This window comes from Pipistrellus hanaki (genome assembly GCF_964339955.1).
Source record: "Pipistrellus hanaki genome assembly, chromosome: X".
Lineage (NCBI taxonomy): Eukaryota > Metazoa > Chordata > Mammalia > Chiroptera > Vespertilionidae > Pipistrellus > Pipistrellus hanaki.
Window position 1 is genome coordinate 64,130,373 of NC_140524.1, and position 22,814 is coordinate 64,153,186.

At 42.9% G+C, this 22,814-nt stretch overlaps 1 protein-coding gene across 3 annotated transcripts; it reads left to right on the forward strand.

Annotated features, from left to right (window-relative positions):
- The first annotated feature begins 12,074 nt into the window (after positions 1 to 12,074).
- Positions 12,075 to 21,366, forward strand: ARMCX4 (armadillo repeat containing X-linked 4). 3 transcript variants are annotated; one of them, XM_084869401.1, is made up of 4 exons: positions 12,075 to 12,132; positions 13,850 to 13,921; positions 14,197 to 14,288; positions 14,573 to 21,366. In XM_084869401.1, exon 4 carries the CDS (start codon positions 14,682 to 14,684, stop codon positions 21,048 to 21,050), a length of 6,369 nt encoding a protein of 2,122 aa, XP_084725527.1. In that variant the 5' UTR covers positions 12,075 to 12,132; positions 13,850 to 13,921; positions 14,197 to 14,288; positions 14,573 to 14,681; the 3' UTR covers positions 21,051 to 21,366. The 3 variants fall into 3 exon arrangements, with proteins under 3 accessions (XP_084725527.1, XP_084725526.1, XP_084725528.1); XM_084869400.1 differs by lacking the exon at positions 12,075 to 12,132 and adding an exon at positions 13,419 to 13,489; XM_084869402.1 differs by lacking the exons at positions 12,075 to 12,132; positions 13,850 to 13,921 and adding an exon at positions 13,435 to 13,489.
- The last annotated feature ends 1,448 nt before the right edge of the window (positions 21,367 to 22,814 follow it).

Below are 22,814 nucleotides of genomic sequence, written 5' to 3' on the forward strand. Positions count from 1 at the left end.
CGTTGAGTTTTGGAAGGTTTTATTTTTCTAGGAATATGCCAATTTTCTCCAGGTTGTCCAGTTTGTTGGAATAGAGTTGTTTATAGGTGTTTTTTGTTTTTTTTGTTTTTTAACAATCCTTTTTATTTCAGTGGGGTCTGTTGTTATTTCACCTCTTTCATTTCTGATTTTGTTTCTTTGGGTCTTCTCTTTTTTCTTCTTGGTGAGTCCAGCTAGAGGTTCATCAATCCTGTTAATCCTTTCAAAGAACCAGCTCTTGGTTTTGTTGATCTTTTGTATTGTTTTTTCTTTTCTTTTTCTTTTTCTTTTGGTCTCTATGTTGTTTATCTCCATTCTGATCTTTAGTATTTACTTCCTTCTGCTTATACTGGGCTTTTCTTCTTGCTGTCTTTCTAACTCTTTGAGCTATATGGTTAGGTAATTTATTACCATTGTTTCTTGGTTGTTTTTTGTTTGTTTGTTTGTTTGTTTGTTTTTTTGTTTTTTTGTTTTGTTTTGCAGTAGGCTTGTAAAGCTGTGAACTTTCCTCTTAAGACTTCTTTCCTGTGTCCCATAGATTCTGGATTGTTGTGTTTTCATTGTCATTTGTTGCCATGATGTTTTTATTTCTTCTTTGATCTCTCTGGTAACCCAGTCATTGTTTAATAGCATGCTATTTATTATCCATGTGTTTAATTTTTTTGGATTGTTTTTATTGTAGTTGATTTTAAGTTTTATGCCACTGTGATCTGAGAAGATGCTTGATATGATTTCTATCTTCTTGAATTTGAGAGACTGCCTATGACTCAACATATGGTCTATCTTTGAAAATGACCAACTTGATAAGAATGTATACTTTTTGGCTTTGGGTTGAAATGTTCTGAAGATGTCAATTAATTTTGTCTGGTATAATGAGTCATTTAGGATTGATGTTTCTTCGCTGATATTTTGTTTAGAGAATTTTTCCAATGGTGATAGTGGGGTATTAAGGTCTCCTACTACGATTGTATTGCTGTTAATTTCTCCCTTGATATCCTCCAGCAGTTTTTTTTAATGTATTTGGGTGCTCCTATATTGAGTGCATCTATGTTTACCAGAGTTATTTTTTCTTGTTGGATTGCTCCCTTTAGTATTATGAAGTGGCCTTCATTATCTCTTATGTCATACACTTTAAGATCTAATTTGTCAGATATATGTATTGCTAACCCAGCTTTTTTTTTCATTTCCATTCTCCTGAAAAACCTTTTTCCTTTCCTTCACTCTCAGTCTCTGTGGGCCTTTTTTTCTGATTTGGGTTTCTTGTAGACAGCATATATATGTGTCATGTTTTCTTATCCAACCCATTACCCTATGTCTTTTGATTTGGGCATTTATTCCATTTACATTTAAAGTAAATGTAAATGCTATAAATATATTTTATTGATTTTTTAATTTCTTCTTGGTTCCTACTATTGATAGGAACTTTAAAAAAATATATTTTATTGATTTTTTACAGAGAGGATGAGAGAGGGATAGAGATTTAGAAGCATTGATGACAGGGAATCATTGATCAACTGACTCTTACACACCCCATACTGGTGATGTGCCTGCAACCAAGGTACATGCTCTTGACCGGAATCAAACCTAGGACCTTTCAGTCCACAGGCCGATGCTCTATGCACTGAGCCAAACCGGTTTTGGCAATAGGTACTTGTTGTTGACCATTTTTTTTCTTTACTGTGTTCCTTCTTCACTTCCTATTTCTTTTTTTTTTTTTTTTTTTTTTCTTTTTTTTTTTAATTTTTACAGCAGACCCTTTAGCATTTCTTACATTGCTGGTTTGGTGGTAATAAACTCCCTTAGTCCTTTTTGTCTGTGAAGCTCCTGATTTCACCCTCAATTTTGATTGATAGCCTTGCTGGATACAGTATTCTTGGATTCAGACTCTTCCTTTGCATGACTTTGTATATTTCATTATATTCTCTTCTGATCTGATGTGTTTCTGTTGAGAAATCAGTCACTAGTCTGATAGGGGATCCTTTGTGGGTAACTTTCTGTCTCTCTCTGGCACTTTTACAATTCTTACTTTGTCGTTGGTGTTTGCCAAGTTAATTATAATATGCCTTGATGTTGGTCTTTTGGGGTTCATTTTGCTTGGGACTGTGTGAGCTTCTTGGATTTGTATAGCTATTTTATTCCCTATATCAGGGAAGTTTTCTGTTATTATTTCTTCAAACAGGTTTTCTACTCCTTGCTCATTTTCCTCTCCTTCTGCATCCTTATTATGCAGATGTTGCTTTGTTTAGTTTGTCCCAAAGTTCCCTTAGGCTCTCCTCCTGCATTTTAATTTTTTTCCCTAGAAGCTTATTTACTTGGGTATTTTTTCCTACCTTTTCTTCTAATTCACTGATGCATTCCTCTGCTTCTTCTAGTCTACTGTTGATGCCTTATATTGAGTTCTTTACAGCTGCAATGTCATTTTTTATTTCTTCTTGGTTCTTCTTCATTTCCTCTTAGTTTTACACATATTATTGAATTTTTCTTCCATTATCTTCATCCACCTTAAGACCTTTTTCTGAATTCTTTCTCTGACAGGTTGCTTGCCTCCATTTAGTTTACTTCCTTTTCTGGTAATGCCTGCTTTTCTTTCATATGCAGGCTGTTTCTTTGTCTCCCCATGATCTCTCTTCTCCGGGTGTCTAGTTATGTAGTTCTTTCTCTCATGCATTGATTTAAAGGCACAAAATACAACACAGCAAAGTACAAAACACAAGGCACTGAACACAAATGTATTCAGGATATTAATAACCCCAAATAAAGGTGATCGCCAGAGAAAGCCGAATTAGAGGATAGGAGAGAAAGGAGAAGAGGGGGGAAAAAAGAAGTGCAAGAATGAAATCGGGAAAAGGAAAAAAGTAATGAGGAAAAGAGAATAAGAAAGAAGAGGGGAAAAAAAACTATATATGGGGAGAAAACTCCAATAGAACAGCCACTAATCTCAACATATGCCAGAATTAAGTATCTGGAGATAAATGCAAACTACAAATAACAACTAATATCAAGTGAGGCGAGGGAAAACAGAAGCAAAAAACAAAAAAAAGAAAAAGAAAAACAATCTCACAAACAAGTATAAAAAATTGATATAATCAACAATCAAGCATACATCAACAAAAGAACAGAGAAAAAATTTGGATAGTGAAGAAAGAGAAGATAGAGATGTGTATGAACTTGGAGCAGGGTATTGGAAATTATATATATATAAGTAGAGTGAAATTTAAAAAGGAGGTAAAAAGCTGAAACTGATTTGGCTCAGTGGATAGAGTGTCGGCCTGTGGACTGAAAGGTCCCAGGTTCAATTCCAGTCAAGGGCATGTACCTTGGTTGCGGGCACATTCTCAGTAGGGGGTATGCAGGAGGCAGCTAGTCAATGTTTCTCTCTCATCAATGTTTCTAGCTCTCTCTCCCTCTCCCTTTCTCTTTGTAAAAAAAATCAATAAAATATATAAAAAAATAAATAAAATTAAATAAAATAAAAGGGGGTAAAAAGAAAGAATAGGGAAAATCTAAAAGAGGAATAGGTTAAGAGAAACAGTACAACAAAAGGGGAAAAGTTAGGAAGAGAGTGATTGCATAAAGGTAAAGTTGAGATAGAGTAAAATGATCCTAAAAGAAAGATGAAAATAGAATTTAAAACACTAATCCCAAAGTAAAATAAAGGGAAAATAAAATCCTTTTTTTATAAAAAGGTAAAATAGTCGTAGTAATAATATTGATTGAAAATAAAAATCTAATAATTAAAAAGGTAAAACCAAGTGAACAAAAAAGAAAAAAATTTAATCTCTTAAGTAAAAGATGAAAAAAATAAATAAAAATGTGCAGTACTAAAGATCATTCATTTCCTCTACCTTTCTGTTTGGCATCCCTAGTCAGGACAGAAATTCCCTGCGTTTCACTGCTCCCCAGTGTTTTAAACAAGTCCTGATTTTTAAGCAAGCAGTATCTTTTCATTTCTTGTTCTAGAGGCCTAGTGTATGAAATTTGTGCATGGGAGGTGTCCTTCAGCCCAGCCTGGACATCCCTTTCACAATCCAGGACTGCTGGCTCCCAACTGCTCATCTTCCTGCCTGCCTGATTGCCCCTAACCACTTCTGCCTGCCAGCTTGATAACCCCCTAACCATTGCCCTGCCAGTCTGATTGATGTCTAACTGCTCCCCTGCCAGCCTGTTTCAGCAGTGTTTCTGTATTGACCTCTGGGTTTATAGGTCCTCTCTAGCTAGTGTTTATATTTTTATTTCCCTGTGGTACTTAATACCGGTTTGGGGGAGTGGGCTGCCCAGAGCTGGTTCTCTGATGGTTATTCCCTGCTCTAATCCCCAGGTTCCAGAAAAACAACTTTCCCTTGCATTCTCTTAGAGTGTCCCCAATTGGGTGATTCTATATATTGGGCTTAGTAATCAGAAGCAAGAATTTAAAGAGGGGGAAAAAATCCAGAGTAAGTGTGCAAACTCCGGGGCTGCGCGCAAGTCTGTGCAGTCTTTATTCCCCCTGGATCTAAGCAGCCAGCACACTTTTAAAAATTTTAGGCTGTCCTTTTGCACCCAGATAAAAACAGGTTACTCTTTAGAGTTCCCTTCTTTTAGCAGCTCCACATTCACAGATCACGCAAGGCCCAACAGCCACAAATTTTCCTAGGGGCAGACTTCTCCTGGTCCTCCAGCTCCTGCATGCCTGTTTCTCTCTCCTGCCAGGACCACAGACCTCATCTTATCCCAGGCAAAATCTGACCTTTCCGTGAGGGAGTGTAGAACTCCTTTGAATCCACATGCTTTTATCAGTTGGGGACTGGTGTTCTCGGGTTCACAGCTGTTCAGTGTGTGCCATAGTTATAGATTCCCCAGGCTTTTCTGTCTTCCAATAACATCCACTTTCCCCTTCAAGATGGCGTTGTCTATGCTTCCGAGCTGGTCACTTCAGGAGGGAACCCAGCAGCACTGGGGGCTGCCTGGTCAGGGGATCCCTGTCCAGCAGTCCTTCACTGACTCCTGGAGCATAGCTGTCCTTCAACTCACCAACAAACACTCCCTGTGCGACCACACACTGTCCTTTTGTTTTCTCACTCACACACTATCTTGCAGTCTGTCTTCTCATAGGCAGCCATCTTCTCGGAAATCTGTCATTATTTCTTTAAACAGGCTCTCTGTTTCTTGCTCATTCTCTGTCCCTTCTGGTATTTCTGAAATGTAAATGTTGTTATGTTTTATGTTGTCCCAGTGCTCCCTTAAGCTATCTTTCTACTTTTTAATTCTTTTTCTATTTGCTGCTATAATTGGGTATTTATTTCTATGTTGTTTTCCAAATCATTGATTTGGTCCTTTGCTTCAACCAATTTATTATTATTATTATTATTATTATTATTATTATTATTGTTTTTTACTGTAAATGTCATGTTATCTTTATTGTCCTGTAGCATTCAGAACTAAATTAAGAATGTATTCATTTCCGAGAAAACTCTCTTTGGAAATGCACATTGAAGAGCACAAACATACTTTTTAAAATAAATATTTATTGTTCAGATTATTACAATTGTTCCTCTTTTTCCCCCCATAACTCCCCTCCACCTGGTTCCCAAACCCACCCTCTGCCCTTACCCCCGCCTACTGTCCTCATCCATAGGAGTACGATTTTTGTCCAATGTCTTCCCACTCCCCCTACTCCCTTTCCCCCAAGAATTGTCAGTCCACTCCCTTTCTAGGCCTCTTATTCTGTTATATTTACCAGGTTATTTTGTTCATCATATTTTTAATTTACTTAATTTTTTAGATTCATTTGTTGATAGATATGTATTTGTTGTTCATAATTTTTATCTTTACCTCTTTCTTCTTCTTCCTCTTCTCAAAGAATACCTTTTAGCATTTCATATAATACTGGTTTGGTAGTGATGAACTCTTTTAGCTCTTTCTTATCTGTGAAGCTCTTTATCTGACCTTCAATTCTAAATGATAGCTTTGCTGTTTAGAGTAATCTTGGTTGTAAATTCTTGCTATTCATCACTTTGAATATTTCTTGCCACTCCTGTCTGGCCTGCATAGTTTCTGTTGAGAAATCAGCTGACAATCATATGGGTGGTCCCTTGTAGGCAATTAACTGTTTTTCTCTCGCTGCTTTTAAAAAATATATATTTTATTGATTTTTTACAGAGAGGAAGAGAGAGAAATAGATAGAAACATTGTTGAGTGAGAAACATTGATCAACTGCTTCCTGCACAGCCACCACTGGGAATGTGCCCACAATCAAGGTACATGCCCTTGACCAGAATGGAGCCCGGGACCCTTTAGTATGCAGGCTGACACTCTATCCTCTGAGCCAAACCAGTTTCTGCTCTTGCTGCTTTTAAGATTCTCTCTTTGTTTTTTGCTCTTGGCATTTTAATTATGATGTGTCTTGGTGTGGTCCTCTTTGGATTCCTTTTGTTTGGGGTTTTGTGTGCTTCCTGGACTTATAAGTCTATTTCTTTCACCAGGTGGGGGAAGTTTTCAGTCTTTATTTCTTCAAATAGGTTTCTTCAAAAACGGTATCTTTCTCTCTCTCTTCTTCTGGCACCCCCATAATTCTGATGTTGGTATGTTTGAAGTTGTCCCAGAGGCTCCTTACACTATCTTCAACTTTTTGGATTTTTTTTTTTTTTTTTTTTTTTTTTTTTTTTTTGCTTTTCTGGTTGAGTGTTTTTTGCTTCTTTGTATTTTAAATCTTTGACTTGATTCTCGGGATACTCTAGTCTGCTGTTGTATCTCTTTATAATATTTTTTATTTCAGTCAGTGTATGCTTAATTTCTAGTTGGTCCTCTTTCATATTCTCTAGGGTCTCACTAAATTTATCAGCCTTTTCTAGAAAATTCTTGAAAAACCTTATAACTGTGGTTTTGAACTCTATATCCAATAGTTTGCTTTCCTCCGTTTTTTTTCATTTGTGACCTGTTTCCTTGTCTCCGCATTTTGGCTGCTTCCCTGAGTTGATAGAGTGGCTTTGTATGCTAGGTGTCCTATAAAGCCCAGTGGCTCAGCTTCTCCAGTTATCTGAGGTGGACACTCTTGGTGCACCCCTTTGTAGGCTGTATGCACAGTCTTGTTGTAGTTACCCCTTGATTTTTGTTGGTATCACTGGGGGGAATTGACCTCCAGGCCAGTTGGCTGTGAGGATCAGCTGTGTCTATGATGGGAGAACTTCTGTGCTGGAGACATCCTTATGAGGCAAGATTTGCTTCAGTGGGGCTCTGGTGCTCACTGAGTCTGCACCCTGAGTGTGTCCCTCATGGATCTGAGGAGTTGTAATCTGGATGGTCCCACTCTGACCCCTGGGTACACTGGCTCTTAGATCTCCAAGAAGGTGCTAATTTAGCCTCTTCCTGAGGCCACCCATTAGGAGCTATGGAGATATATGAAGATTCCTCTTCTATGTTTGGGTTTTGGAGGTGCCCAGATGAGGCACAGCTGTGAAGCAATGAAAGCTGTTGTGGGGCCTTGGGCCTTTTTATTTATTTATTTATTTATTTATTTATTTATTTATTATTATTATTTTATGTTTTGGGTCTCACTGGCACAGCTCTAGTCTGTTAGGTAAGTTTATAATTCAAAGGACCAGGCCATTCATATGCAAAAGCCGCTGTGCTTAGCTTTGATGGGGTGAAGTCTCAGGGCAGAGAAAACAGGTCTCAGTGTTCCACGGTAATTGATGCAAGCACCTCTGAGAGAAAGCCACCTTCAAGTTTCATCTGCTGCCAGTCAGTCTACTTTCTCCCAATATGAGTCTTGGTCCCCAGAGTCTCACCCAGAACTGGAGTTTAGAGCAATAGGGAGCTTTTTTCTCCCTCCTGCTTGAAAAAGCCAGCTGCATACTCAGTTGCCAGTCCTCTCTGAGCACACGCCTCTGTACCTCTGCCTTCTGCAGATTCTGAGAGTCTGAGTGCTTTTCTCTTTCCTTCTACCCTGTTTCCCCGAAAATAAGACAGTGTCTTATATTAATTTTTGCTCCCAAAGATGCGCTAGGTCTTATTTTCAGGGGATGTCTTATTTTTCCATGCGCTAGATCTTATTTTCGGAGGATGCCTTATTTCTGGGGAAACACGGTAGTTGTAGAATTCCCACTCAGCCAGCCTTCCTGTGGTTCTGGATGATGTCCCTTTTGTCTTTTAGTTGTAGTTTTGAAATTGTTGTGTGAGGCAGCAGTTGAGGTTCTTACCTATGCTGCCATCTTGGTTTCTCTCACACATCCAATTTTTAATACATTCCAGTGTGTTCTTCATGGCAGATATATCATTCTTCATTTCTGTCTGGTTCTTGTTCATGGCCTCTGTTCCCCTTTTCATGCTTTTGTAATTTGCACGAAGTTACTTAAGCATCTTTAGAAGCATTGCTTTGAATGCTATTTATGATAGGTTACTTACCTTCATCTCATTTAGTTATTTTTCTGAAGATTCTTTTCTCTCATTTGTGGATTGTTTCTTTGTCTCCCCATTTTAGCTGTCTCTTTATATTTGCTTCTATGTATTAGATAGAAGTGCTATGCGTCCCAGTGTTTGTGAGATGGCCTTATGTAGAAGGTATCTTGAGGGGTCCAGTGGTGTAGTGTCTTTGTTCACCTGAGCTGGATGCTCTAGAAATGCCCTTTGTGTGTGTTTTTCAGGTTCTCCTGCTGTAATTATGACTTGATTTTTGATGCTGTGTTTGTGAGAGGGATCTCCCCTCTGACTTTCTGCCAGTGAGTTTCAACCCCAATGTTCATGCCAGGTATCCAGTGGTTAGGGACTCCTTAGCCCAGAGGCTAGGTGTGTCTTGAATCTCACATCTTGGTTAACCCTGTTCTGGACTATAGTTTCTTTCTGCATGGAGCTGGTCCCACAGGTGTCAGCTTCAGATGCTTTGGGTCCTGCTGGCTTTTGCCTTGCTGAGCAGTCTGGGATGGTGTCTGCAGTGGGGATCCAAATCTCTTAAAGGGTCTCAGAAACTCTTAAGGAGAGGCTGGAGATTTTCCAATAGGGTTCATCAAATGTCTTACCCCCAGGCAAAAAAACAGCAGGATAGCACAGGTTTGCCTGAGAAAGATGACCTCCACAGCATGAGGGAATCACTCAGCATAGGAATCTGGGGTGTCTGCTTCTGAACTCTATCACTGGATCCCCCAACCATTGCTTGTGTTTATACAGCTCCAGTTCACTCTGCCAGAGTACAAGGTGAGTGGCCAGAATTCTGTGTGTTGGCCCTTTAAGAAGGTGCCTGCATTTACAGCTATCTCTCCCTGGCAAACATCAATCCTGCTGTTTTTCACAGCCACATGTATGTGGACACCTTTCTCAGTTCTAGTGCTCTTTGCTAGGGGTCCCTGCTTGGTAATTAGACCCCAGAGTTCACAGTGGCAAACCACCCCACACAGCTGAGATATCACTCCAATACTTCAGTTGCTGTCACCTCCACTCTTCCTATGCAATCTTCACTTTCCATCCTTGGTTATCAGGGTTCTCTCTAGAGAGTCTTCAGTTGATCATTCAGGAAGTTTGTATTTATTTTAGTTGTAATTCTAGTTTGGTCCTGGGAGCATGTCTGTGAGCTTCCACTTACTCCACTGTCATTTTTAATCTTCCTAAATCTTTTAAAATTAATTATATTGTATAGATTTAACATAATGTATTTAATCTTTCCTTTATTGATGGACATTTTATATTAATTCCATTCTTTTAAACATTTACAAGCACTAATATTGTGAAATTGTTTATGTGTGTAGGCTGGCTAAATTTTCTAGGAATACAATTGCTGGGTCAACGAATTTGTGAGATATTGATACAGAGTTTGGCAGAAGTAAGTTTACAGTTGTGAGTATGAGAAACAGAGTTTATTGGTTTTTTAAAAATATATACTTATTGATTTCAGAGAGGAAGGGAGTGAGATATAGAATCATCAATGATGAGAGAGACTCATTGATTGGCTGCCTCCTGCATGCCCCCTACTAGGGATTGAGCACAAAACCCAGGCATGTGCCCTTGACTGAAATTGAACCTGGGACCTTCCAGTCCACGGGCTGATGCTCTATCCACTGAGCCAAACCAGCTAGGGCCAGAGTTTATTCTTTTATTCTTTCTTTCTTTCTTTCTTTCTTTCTTTCTTTCTTTCTTTCTTTCTTTCTTTTTCTTTATTTCTTTCTTTTAATCTTTATTGTTTAAAGTATTACATAAGTATCCTTCCCCCCTCCCCCATTGACCTCTCCCTGGATGCTCCCACACTCTAGCACATGTCTTTACCCCCCTACTGTCTGTGTATACTGGTTATGCTCCTATGCTCTCTTAATTATTATATTATTTTCTATATGAACACCTGTAAACCTATTTTTGCCCCACTCTGTATTTACTATTTAATTGATTTTGCCAAATTGCTCTCCGGTAGAAGATTGTATCAGAGTATCTCCCCCCAACAGTGTGTGGGAGTACCCATTTCTCCACAAATCAGTCAACAATATCATCACATTTCTAAATTTTTACACACTTCTAGCTGAAACATGGTAATATATACTTCTGAAAAGTCATTAATAAGTTTCTGTGTCACTCTGGGCTCCTGGTTCACCTAGAGAGGGGCCCTCTTACACACAGGGGCCTTTCACGTGAGGAGCTTCCTGATGGAGTGTCATATTTCCAAGTTCAAAGAAAGAAGCTGCCTGAATGGTCTATATTTAGGGTATGATCCCCAGTGGGAACAGCTGGATGTCTAGAGACTAACCTCTGCATATATTGTCCCTAAATTCTGGGATTATTCTGAAGGGCTTGAATGGGTGGCACAGTAAAATTGTAACAAAAGGCCTCTTTTTCCTGGAAACTGCTTGGGCTCTCATAAACTGTGCTTTTGGTGAGAGAAAAATGACATGGGTCTCTGAGGTGTTGCAATAATTTACAGGTACCACAAACTCTCACGGCTATCTCTACTGGAACATGCTAAACACTAACTACTGCTGGGGTGATACAGCACATGAATGACAGATACTGGAGATAACACACCAGCATCCTGATTAAATGAAAACACCACATACTAAGCCTCATTTCCATCAGTGGGGTAAGCAGTTGGTCCAGGGTGTGATGAGACAGACTACTTTGACCACATGCTTTTGCAAAAAATCCAAATAAAACCTTTTGAATGGAAAACTAGTTAATCTAGGAAATCACTAGTTTTCAGGCACTAGGCTAATCTGGAGCTGGGTCTTGATTCAATCATCCAGGAGTCATATATGAAAAAGTCCTTAGACACCTGACACAAGAGAATAAGTTCAGCCAGAACTTCAGAAGATTGTAAATCTCTTGTGGAAAACTGCCAAGATTAGAAAACTGAGTGTCTTTCCAAATATTAATTTATAGATCACATTAAAAACATGCTAGTTTTGTTTAGGAAAATTTTGTATTTAAAATGTCAATAATTACTAGTGTGTTTTGAAAGCTGTGAAATCGTTTATAGCAACTACAAAACATTTTTAATGTAGTGCAAAAATAATGTAAAAATGAGTCTTTTGTTATTTTTACGACCTAATTTCTAAATGTCAAATGAAAATTGACTTGACTGAATTTCCAAATTACAAAAACAATGAATGCAATGTTAAAAGAAATAAAAAGAAAAAAGGAGCATAAAAAGCAAGTTAAGGCTCTCCTTCTACTCTGCTTCCTTTCCTGACAGCCCTTTCTTAGCTTTGTTTAGTGCAGCAAGGTACTGGATGGAGAGCATCATTCCTAGAGTCTAAGGGAGAGAGGATTTCTCAAAGAAGCACCTGGTCAAGGCCTGAGAGTGGGTGAGGGGATGCAGACCTTCACAGGTAACCAAAGAAGAACAAATCCCAACCGCAGGGAGGTGAGGCCACTTGTGGGCTCTCAGGTTCGAGAGGACCCAACTGAGTGACAGGGAGCTACAGCAGAGACTTGGAGGGGAGTTCTGCGTGCAGAGTGGGGGGCAGGTCCCATCAATCACCTCTGGGGCCAGTGGGAGCAAAGAGGCGGGGTCGCGAGAGCTCCTTGGTGACGCAAGCCCCCACGTGACCTGGAGCTGCAGAGCGACGCAGCCTTCGGTGCAGTCATCACTCCCTTCTGGGTACCAGCTTCCCGCTGCCCTGCGCAGGCGGGCTGGCATCGGGCCTAGGAACAGCGGAGCAGGTAAGGGCTCGGGACGCGGCAGCCCCGTGGCGGCAGCCGCCCCGCAACCCCAGTAGCTGAACCAGGAGTGAAGGACAATGCGGATTCAAGCCCCAGGAACCTTCCCTCTGAATCTCCTGAGCCCACTCCCCCTGTCTAGTGTGTGGAGGGCTTGGCTGGTGGGGTGTCTCAAGAGGGAAATAACGAGATTGAGATGCACCTTCCTCCCTGACTCTAATCACCGAGCGCTCATGTCTGTTCAGCTTCCTGTTCATTTCGGTGGAAGGGACATGCACGGTGGTGTTGGCAGAGAAAATGGTGGGCTTTAGTGACTGAACGGCAGGGTTGGTGGGGGTGGCTTTAATCGAATGTTGGGAGGGAAGCTTGATAGCTAGGATCTGAATGCAGACAGGTGAGTATTAGGATCTGTGTCCAGGGTGCTGGTGCAAGCACTCAGTGCCTTTACTACTGTCTTGAGTAGCTCGGTATTGCACAGTTTGTAGGGAGGCAAAGGAAGGAGCAGAGAAAGCTGCATAGGATCTGTGAAGGTTAGTGTGAGCATGGGCACTGGCTGTGAACCACCCAAGTGCGATGTGAATTCTATATGACAGGAATTTAGGCAGCCACTATCTAGTTGGAATATGGGGTGAGGCTAGCTAGGGAATTTTCCCTAAACTGTGTCTACTTATCAAGCTAGGATTTTAATCTGAAATTTTATACTGAAGACCAGTAAAGATAGCAAACTTTTCTATGGATGATTTAATTGGTATTTCAGATAATATTGAAAAGATACAAATTGTTGTATTAAGGAACATTATTAGAGAAAGAGTTAGTTTTTTTTTGGAGGAATAGTGATTTTGCAAAAGCAGAAGCCTCCCACACCTTGTCTCTTCTATTGTTGGAGACTCCTAGAGATGGGTTTAAGGGAAAGCAGATAGCAATAGGCTATCTACTATTCTAGAGTATGGGCTCCAGGGGCTTCCATCTCTCTCACCATCCTTTATTTTCAGATACCCTGCCAGTCTGAACATCTTGGTGAAGGAAATGGTGGACTTTGGGGAGAAGCCTTAGAATGCTACAGGTGGTTTTAAAAGATTTTGCCCATGCTACTCCCCTTTTATTCCTGCCTCCCTTTCCCACCTTTCCTACTTCAGTACCAGGGAGGCCCAAGGTTCTGCCTGCCAGGGAATGGGTCTCTAAATCCAATAAGTGGTGGTGGGGGTACTGAGACCTGTGTCTTAAATACTGGGATGTCACAAGCACTCAGCATTCACCTTCCCTTTTTTTCTGTTTGTTCCTAGATCTTCCCATACATCCACAGTAGGGCTGTTTACCACTGGAAGCAAGGGAAAGGGGAGACTTGCCTAGAACCATGGAGGTTGGTGTGAAGGTGGGCAGTGTCTGAGAGGGTGGGAACAGAATGTGACTGGGATTTGAGGGGGTCTCAGTAGATGGTACTTCTGCCTCTCCTACAATCTGCCAGATTTCCAGTGTTGCGACACTCCATATTAATCTCAGTGCAGGAAACATTTTTGGGATATTGCGGTAAAGATGGGCTGGAGTATGACTGAAAGAAGAGGAGAAGGGGGACTATAAAATGGGACACATTAGCCAACTGAACCCAGGCTCTCTGGCAAGGCAGGTACTGGTATTAGGGATCAGGGTGCTTGTCTGTTCTATGAAGGATTCAGTCTCTATTACTGCCTGTTGGTTTATTTATCCATAAATCTGATTACAGGCTTGCTGCAGAGCTTGAGATGATTGGAAGCAAAGAAACAAGGAGGAACTTGCCCCTGATCAGTAGAGACTGGTAAGAGAAAGGTCTGCCTGGGTAGACCTCTAGGGTGGGTTGGTAGAGGCCATTGTGTATCCAGTAGGTCCAGTGTCAAGTCTGGAGGATCCTCAGTCTCTCCCCTTTTCAGGCACCTTTCCCACAATTCCTGTCACTTACCCCACACCCTCACTTTTATTTTGATACAAGGAGTGGGGTGAACTGAGGGAGATAGATAGTTTGCTAATAATATCCCGGTCACATGAAGAGCACAATCTGTCCTTTAATCTATCTTTCTGTCTGTCTGTCTTTAGGTCCATAGATCTCATGAGTATATAGACCTACTTTAGGGTATATCACCAATCAAGAGAAGGAAAGAGGAGGGAACTGCTTCGGATCAATACAGGTTGGTATGGGGATAGGACCTCCTACTCATAGTCAGCCCTTCCACCATTCTTTTCACTATTTATTTGGTGTAAGGAAATGTCTATGAAAGTACCTTGGGGGGAAATTGTTGGTACTAGGGAATATGGAGAGGTGATAAAATAAAAGGGATGGACAGAGAGTTTGCTAATGCTTCTCTTCTCCAACCAAGCACATTATTTCTATACTTTCATGTCCTTCTGTGTATCTGTATGATGCACAGAATTAGAAGAGAAATTTTAGTCCATTTCCTTCCTCCACTTCTAGGTCCACCTCCAGTGACAGCTGTAGTGGCCTTTGAGCTGAAGATCAGCACCCTTACGGACCTACCACACTCTTTCCCCAGCCCATCTGTGGCATCAGCAGGGGTGATTACATGGGTCCCATTCATGAAGTGGGCTGGGTTACTGCAGGACTGGTGATCTGGGCTGGTACCTGCTACTACATTTACAGATTAACCTCAAGAAGAGCCCAGAATGAGAAGAAACTGGACAGCAAAGGGTCTAGAGTCAAGATGGAAACTGTGGCTGGTGTACAGACTCAGACCTTAGCTATGCGTGAAGCCATGGGTGGGACAGAGATTGAAACTAGATCCAAGGTCGAGACTGGAGCGGAAATTGGAATAGGAGGTGGGGCTGGGGCTGATGTAGAGACTAAGCCCTCTGATATGGGAAGACCCAAAGCCAACTTTCAGGCCAAGGCAATGGTTGGGGCAGAGAAAGAGGTCCAATCTGGGGTCAAAACAATGGCCATGACAGAAGCAGTGACTCTGTCTGAGGCCAAAGTCAAAGTCAGAGAAATGGCCATGAAGGAGGCAGTGACCCAAACTGACTCTGAGGCTGAGAGAGCAGACAAGAAAGAAGCAGTGACCCAGACCAGGGCTAAAGCTTGTGAAGAAATATTTGCCAGCGAAGAGGCCAAGAAAGAAGCAATGACCCAGACCAAAGTGGAAGCTCATATATTTGCTGAAAAAGAGACAGAGATGAACAGAGTACTGGTGACACAGAATGAAGTCTTGGAAATAACCAGGGAAGTAGCCAAGATGAATGCCATAAATAAGACTGGAATTGTGGCTGAGACCAAAGCAAGAGCCCTGGAAGAGACTATGAATGTGGCCAAGACTCAGTCTGAGGCAAGGTGTGGTATCACAGTTGATGCTAAGGGAAATCTTAATACCATGTCCAGGGTAGGAGGTGGAATGGATATAAGATCTTATGCACCATCTCAGGCTGTGGCTAAGATCCAGGTTGATGACATGCCTTGTGCTTGGGTTGAAGACAAAGGAAATTGCAAAATTATGTATCCAGCAGTATCTGGGGCAGGCATGAGGGCTTCTGTACAGTCTCAGATTGTAACCAAGGCTCAGGCTGAGACCATGACTGAGATAAAGGTTGATGCTGGGGGTAATACCAATGCCATGTACAAGGCAGGAACAGGGACAGATATGAGAGTTTCTATACAACATCAGACTACGGCCAATAAACAGGCTCAGGCAATGTCTGGTGCCAGGGTTGATGAAAGGGGAAATATTGATGTTACAAGTAGGGCAGTGACTGGAGTTCACATGAAGACTGTTGCTCAGCCTAAGACTATGCCTGATCCCAGGGTTAAGGATAGAGGCAATTCTAATGCCATGTCTAAATTGGAGGCCAAGGCAAACTTGAAAGCCAATTCCCAGGTTGAGGCTTTGCCTGATTCCAGAGTTAAGACCAGAGGTAATCCCAATGCCATTTCTAAGTTGGGGGCTGGAACAGATATGGCCAATGTCCTGGGAGATACCTTGCCTGATGGCAAGATTAGGGCTAAGGGTAATGCCGACACCATTTCTAAGGAAGGAGCTGGGACAGACATAAAGGCACAGTCTCAGGCTTTTGCCCGGAGCCAGGTTGAAACCTTACCTAGTACTAGAACTAAGGCTAGGGGCAAAGCCAAAGGCAAAAATAAGGCCGGGATCAGGACAGGCATGAAAACTTATGCACAGCCTCAGGGTGAGGCCAAGACCCGAGTTGATGACAAGGGAGACCCTAATGCCATTTCTAGGCCAGGGGCTAAGGCGGAAATGAGGCCCTGTGGTCAGCCTCAGATTATGGACAATATCCAGGATGAAAACTTGTCTGGTATCCAGAGTAAGTTCCAGGGCAATCCCAAAGCTGTGTCTAAGGTAGGGGCTAGGCCAAACACAGATGACTCTGCCCAGCCTCAAACAGGTACAACACAATCTGCTTGGCCACAGGCTGTGGCCAATTCTCAGAGTGAGGCCTTACCTGGTGCCAGTAATAAAATCAGGGGAAATCCCAATGCTGTGTCTAAAATAGAGACTGGAGCAGATACAGCAGGTTCTGCACAGCCCCAGGCTCTTTCAAATTCCCAAGGCAAAGCCTTGCTTGGTGCCAGGAATAAGAGCAAGCGCAAACCTAATGCTGTGTCTAAGTCAGGGGCTGGTTCAGATGCAATGGGCACTGCCCAGCCCCAGGCTGTGACCAATTCCCAAGAGGAGGCCTTGCCTGGTGCCAAGAATAAGCCCCAGGGCAATCCCAATGCTGTGTCTAAGGCAGAGACTGGAGCAGATACAGTGGACTCTGTCCAGTCACAGGCTGTGTCAAATTCCCAAGGCGAAGCATTGCCTGGTGCCAGGAATAAGGTCATAGACAAACCCAATGTTGTGTCTAAGGCTGGGGCAGAGCCAGATAAAACAGGCTCTGTTCAGCCCCAGGCTATAGCGAGTTCCCTGGGTGAGGCCTTATCTAGTACTAAGAATAAGATCGAGGGCAATTTCAATGTGGTGCCTATAACTGGGGCTGTGCCAGATGCAAGGGGCTCTGCCCCACTCCCAGTTATGGCTATTTCTCAGGGTGAGGCCTTGCCTGGTGCCAGAAATAAGGTCAAGGGCAATCCCAATGCTGCATCTAAGGCAGGAGCTGGGCCAGATACAACTGGCTCTGACCAGCTCCAGACTATGACTAATTCTCAGGGTGAGGTCTTACCTGGTACTAAGAATAAGGTCAGGGATAATCCCAATACTGTGTCTAAGGCAGAGGACCAAACAGATGCGACAGGCTCTGCCCAGCCCCAGGCTGTGTTTAATTATCAAGGTGAATCCTTACCTATTACTAGGAATAAGGTCAAGGGCAACGCCAATGCTGTGTCTAAGGCAGGGGCTGGGCCAGATGTAATGGATTCTGTCCATCACCAAACTGTGACCAATTCACAGGGTGAGGCCCTGTGTGTTACTAAGATTAAGGTCAGGGATATTCCCAATACTGAGTCTAAGGCAGAGACCAGAGAAGATGCAACCAGCTCTGCCCAGCCCCAGGTTGTATCTACTTCCCAAGGTGAGTTATTGCCTAGTACCAAGAATGAAGTCAAGGGCAGAGCCAATGCTGAGTCTAAGGCATGGCCTGGGCCGGATGCAATGGGCTCTGCCCAGCCCCAAGCTGTGGTCAATTCACAGGGTGTGGCCTCCTTTGGTGCTAAGATTGCGGTCAAGGGCAATCTCAGTGGTGTGTCTAAGGCAGAGGCTATGGCAGATGCAATAGGCTCTGTCCAGCCTCAAGCTGTGGCTAATTCTTGGGGTGAGGCCTTATCTGGTGCTAAGAATAAAGTCAGGGGCAATTCCAATACTGTGTCCAAGTTAGAGGCTAGAGTAGATACAACAAGCTCTTCTCTGCCCCAGACTTTAGACAGTTCCCATGGTGGGGCCTTGCTTGGTGCTAGGAGTAAGGTCAAGGGCAATACCAATGCTGAATCTAAGGTAGAAGCCAGAAAAGATACAATGGTCTCTGGTCAGCCTCAGTCCATGATCCTTTCTCAGAGTAAGACAAAGGACAAAGCTAAACCCAAATCTAAGGCAGAAGCCACAGAAGGTGCTGTCTGTAAAAATCCTAAGCCTAAGGCCATGCTCATTTCTGACAGTGAAGGTGGGACAGACACTCTGCCCTGTGGAAAGACACAGCCTAAGGTTCATGACCATGACTATTGGAATGAAATTGGTGTTGAAGATTGGATTGCTTCTGAGCGATGGGTCAAATTTAGGTTTCAGGCCAAGGATGGATACTGGGAGAATAGCATGTCCTGGGTTGATGATGAGAATGAAGCCAGTATTAAGTCCTGGAGTGGGGCTAGTGTTGATAAGTCTGATATTAGGTCCTGGGCTGGGGCTTGTGATGAGGCTGGCATTAAGTCCTGGCCTTGGGCTAGGGCTGAGAATGAGGTTGGTATTGGATCCTGGGATAGATCTGAGGACCAGGCCAGTGGGGATCTCTGGACTAGGAACAAATCCATTAGAGGGTCCTGGACTGGGGCTGAGAACAAGGTCAGTGGAGGGTCTTGGGGTGGCACTAGGAACAAGGTTATTGGTGAACCCTGGACTGGAGATCAGGTCAGTGAGGGTTCCCAGGTAGGGGGTAAATCCAGTGAGGTGTCCTCAATTAGGGAAGAGGAAATTGGAGGGTCCTGGACAGTGGCTGAGAATAAGGCCAATGGAAGGTCCTGGCCTGGAGTTCAAGAGCAGGTCAGTGGAAGGTCCCAGGATGGGGTTAGGATTCAGGCAAATGGAGGTTCCTGGGCTGAGACTAGGGCTAGAAATGTGGTTAGTATTGGGTACTGGGCTGGCAATGTGGACAAGGCTAGTGGAGAGTCCTGGGTTGCGACTGGCGATCCACTTGGTGGTGGATCCAAGCCTAGATTTGATAATCAGGCCAGTGAAAATGTATCCTGGGCTGAGGCTGGTGGCCAGGGCAGTGGAAAGTCTAGGTTGGGATCTGAGGACCAGTCCAGTGGAAGATCCTTGGCTGACACTGCAGATCAAGCCAGTGGAGTGTCCAGGCTGGGGCCTATGGACCAGCCCAGCAGTGAGTCCTGGGCTAGGGCTGGAGAACAGGCTGATGGAGGGTCTGGACCAGGGTTTGTGGACCAGTCCAATGTTCGGTCCTTGGCTAGCACTGAGAAGGAGGCTAGTGGAAGGTCCTGGGTTAGGGGTGGAGATCAGGCAGGTAGCTGTTCCAAACCTGGACTTGATGATCAGGCCAGTAGAGGAGGCTTCCGAGCTGGCACTAGGAATAAAGCTGGTAGAAAATCCCGGGCTGGGTCTAGGCTGGGATCTGAGAATCAGACAAGTGTAGAGTCCTGGGCTAGGACTAAGGACCAGGCCAGTGGAAGGTCCCAGGTGAGTGCTGGGGTGGAGGACAATGAAGGATATTGGTTTGGTGCTGGGAATGAAGCTAGTACAGGATCCTTGTTCTGGAGAGGGGAAGAAGCTGGCATTGTGTCCAGGTCTGGGAATAAAAATGAACCCAGTATTGAATCCAGATTAATGGCTGATGAAGAGATTTTCATTAATTCCATATTTGAGGATGAGGACAAGGCCAGCATTGGGTCCTGGATTATATCTGAAGAGGAGAACTTTATGGATTCCCTTGTGGGGGCTGATGCTGGAGCTGAGGCCAGGAAAGAGACTTGGCTCTGGGATGAAGATGTAACCACTACAGGGTCTAGGATTGGGGCTGGGGAAGAGCCTGGCATGAGGTCCTGGATTTTTGATGAGGATATAGATGAGGATGAGCTAAGTGGAACATCTAGCCCTGATATTGAGGAGATCAGTTTAAGATCCTTGTTTTGGGCTGAGAGTGAGAACAATGGTGAGTGTAGATCCAAGAGTGAGAAAAATGTCACTTTTGAGTGTGAGGCTGGAGACAAGGATAAGCTTGAGGCTGCTGGTGGAGTTGATATAACGTCTTGGTTCATGGATGATAATGAAAACAGATTTGCACTTAAGACTAAAAAATCATCTGAGTCTATAGACACATATCCATCCATGGTTCCTGGGGCAGGAATGAGATCATGGGCGGGAACCATGATCTGGACAGAAATGAAATTTCCATACCAAAATGAACCCAACTTACCACCTGAAGATGGCCTCGGAAAGGACAGCAGGTCCTGGGAGACAGTTCAGCCCTGGGTTTTCCCCTATAAACAGAATTCTAACATGGATCCACGAGAGCTTGAAAAACTCATTTGCATGATTGAGATGACTGAAGAACCTTCTATTCATGAAATAGCCAATAATGCTCTAATTAACAGCCACGATTATCCATTTTCCAAGGAAGTCATTCATAATGCAGGTAAAATCTCAATTATTGAAAGCTTGCTCAATAATCCCTATCCCAGTGTTAGGCAGAGGGCTTTAAATGCACTAAATAACATCTCAGTGGCTGCTGAAAATCATAGGAAGGTTAAAACATACTTAAATCAAGTATGTGAAGATACCGTCACCTATCCCTTGAATTCAACTGTGCAGCTGGCTGGACTAAGATTGATAAAGCACTTGACTATTATTAGTGAATATCAGCATATGGTTACAAATTATATTTCAGAATTTCTTCGTTTGTTAACTGTGGGAAGTAGAGAAACGAAAGACCATATTTTGGGAATGCTTTTGAATTTCTCTAAAAATCCATCTATGACAAAAGATTTGCTCATAGCCAGTGCACCAACATCACTAATTAATATTTTTAGCAAGAAAGAGACAAAAGAGAATATTATTAATGCTCTTTCACTATTTGAAAATATAAATTACCATTTTAAAAGAAGAGCAAGAGTATTTACCCAGAAAAAATTCAGTAAAAATTCCCTTTATTTCGTATTCCAACGACCTAAAGCATGTGCCAAGAAACTTCGAGTCTTAGCAGAAGAATACAAAGACCCTGAGGTGAAAGAAAGAGTTGAGCTATTATTAAGTAAACTCTAATTAGTTGTGTGTTTCCAAACAAATCTGAGTAATAGTTTGGTTTTGCAGCCTCTGGGTAATACACTTTGTATATTCCATTATAACTTCGATACTGATGTTATTTATGATGGTCTGTTGCTGGACTGTTTTATGAACACCAGATTAATTCAAACTTGTACTGAAAATACATGTGTTGCTTTTTAACCTGTGTAGATTGAGATGTTTTTAGTATTTTTCATGAGCAAAAACTAAGCTATTTCTTCATAAGTAAGGTAGTCTTTGGTCCTTTGTGTGGACTTAAGTTTATACATTTGAGATTTTATTTTTGTCATCAATAAAGTTGTGTGTTTTAAGCAGTAAAAAGACATGCCTTTTCCCTTGAGTTTATGATCTATTTGGAAAGGCAAGAAGTATTAAAACAAAATGATAGTAACAAAACTAGGAGTCTCTGATCATGGTCAGACCCTTCAGTCAGACCTTCCCCATCAGGGAGGAAAGTTTTACAGAAGAGAGGATGCTTAAGTAAGCTGGGCTTGAAGGATAGGATAAAAACAGGACAGAAGGGTGTTGGAGGAGGAAGGAATGGTGGGAAGAAATGCATGGAGGTGGGAATCCTGCTCCAAAGAGGAGGCTGGCCTGTCTGAGTACAAAGTGTGGAAAAGGGAGGGGTGAGAAATATAGTTGAGCAGTTGGAGCGAGTCGCATTCGTGGAAGGTCCCTGATGGTGTTTGCAGATTACTCCATCCAATCCTGGATGACACGAAAGCTTTTCATGACCCTGGGAATGACAGGGTGAAAGGAAAATAATGTGGCTGTTTTGGAACAGGATGGGTCTGAGTTGGGGAGGGCATAGAAGTGGCCACTGAAGATTGGAACACCAGTTAGGAAGTTCCCACCATAGTCCAAGTACAAGATGATAAAAGTCTGAAATGTCACTGCTGGTCATGGGAATGAGAGGCAGCAAGTGAGAAACTCTTCAAATGAAGAAGTGCTGGGACCTATTCTGGGGACTACAGGAAGGGACAATTTTATTTTAGATTCCTGGGGCATTTGATAGGAAAATGTTCTTTTCTTTATAAGTGAACTAGTGGCTCGGTGCATGAAATTCATTCACATTAAAAGGGGATTAATTAGAGGAAATCTTATCTATAAAAGAGTAATATACAAATTGGCCATATCTCCACTACACCCACAAGCCACAGCCACCAGCCCATCAGGAGTGAGTATGCAAATTAACCCAACCAAGATGGCTATAGCCACAGAGCAAGCAGGAAGCTTGGGTTTCCCCGGCAATGGAGAAAGCCAAGCTTCCTGCACACCCTGGCTGGCCCAGGCCTCCGCTCAAGACTACAAAGTTTCAATTATAGAACATAAATAAATCCCAGATATCAGGGCCTCTGCTTGGGTCGCCAGGGGGTGTGGCTGGCCTGCAAACCACCACAGGCCCCTCGCCCAAGCTGCCCCATGCCCCAGGGGAACCCCCACCCTGATCCAGGACACTCTTCAGAGCAAACCAGCTGGCCCCCACCTGTGCGCCAGGCCTCTATCCTATCTAATAAAAAAGTAATATGCAAATTTACTGTTATTCCAACACAAGATGGCTGCCCCCATGTGGATACAAGATGGCCACCAAAAGATGGACAGCAGGGGAGGGCACTTGAGAGGGATTAGGCCTGAAAGGGAGGGCAGTTGGGGGGATCAAGCCTGCAGGGGAGGGCAGTTAAGGGTGACTGGACCTGCAGGGGAGGGCAGTTAGGGGCAATCAGGCTGTCAGGGGAGCAGTTA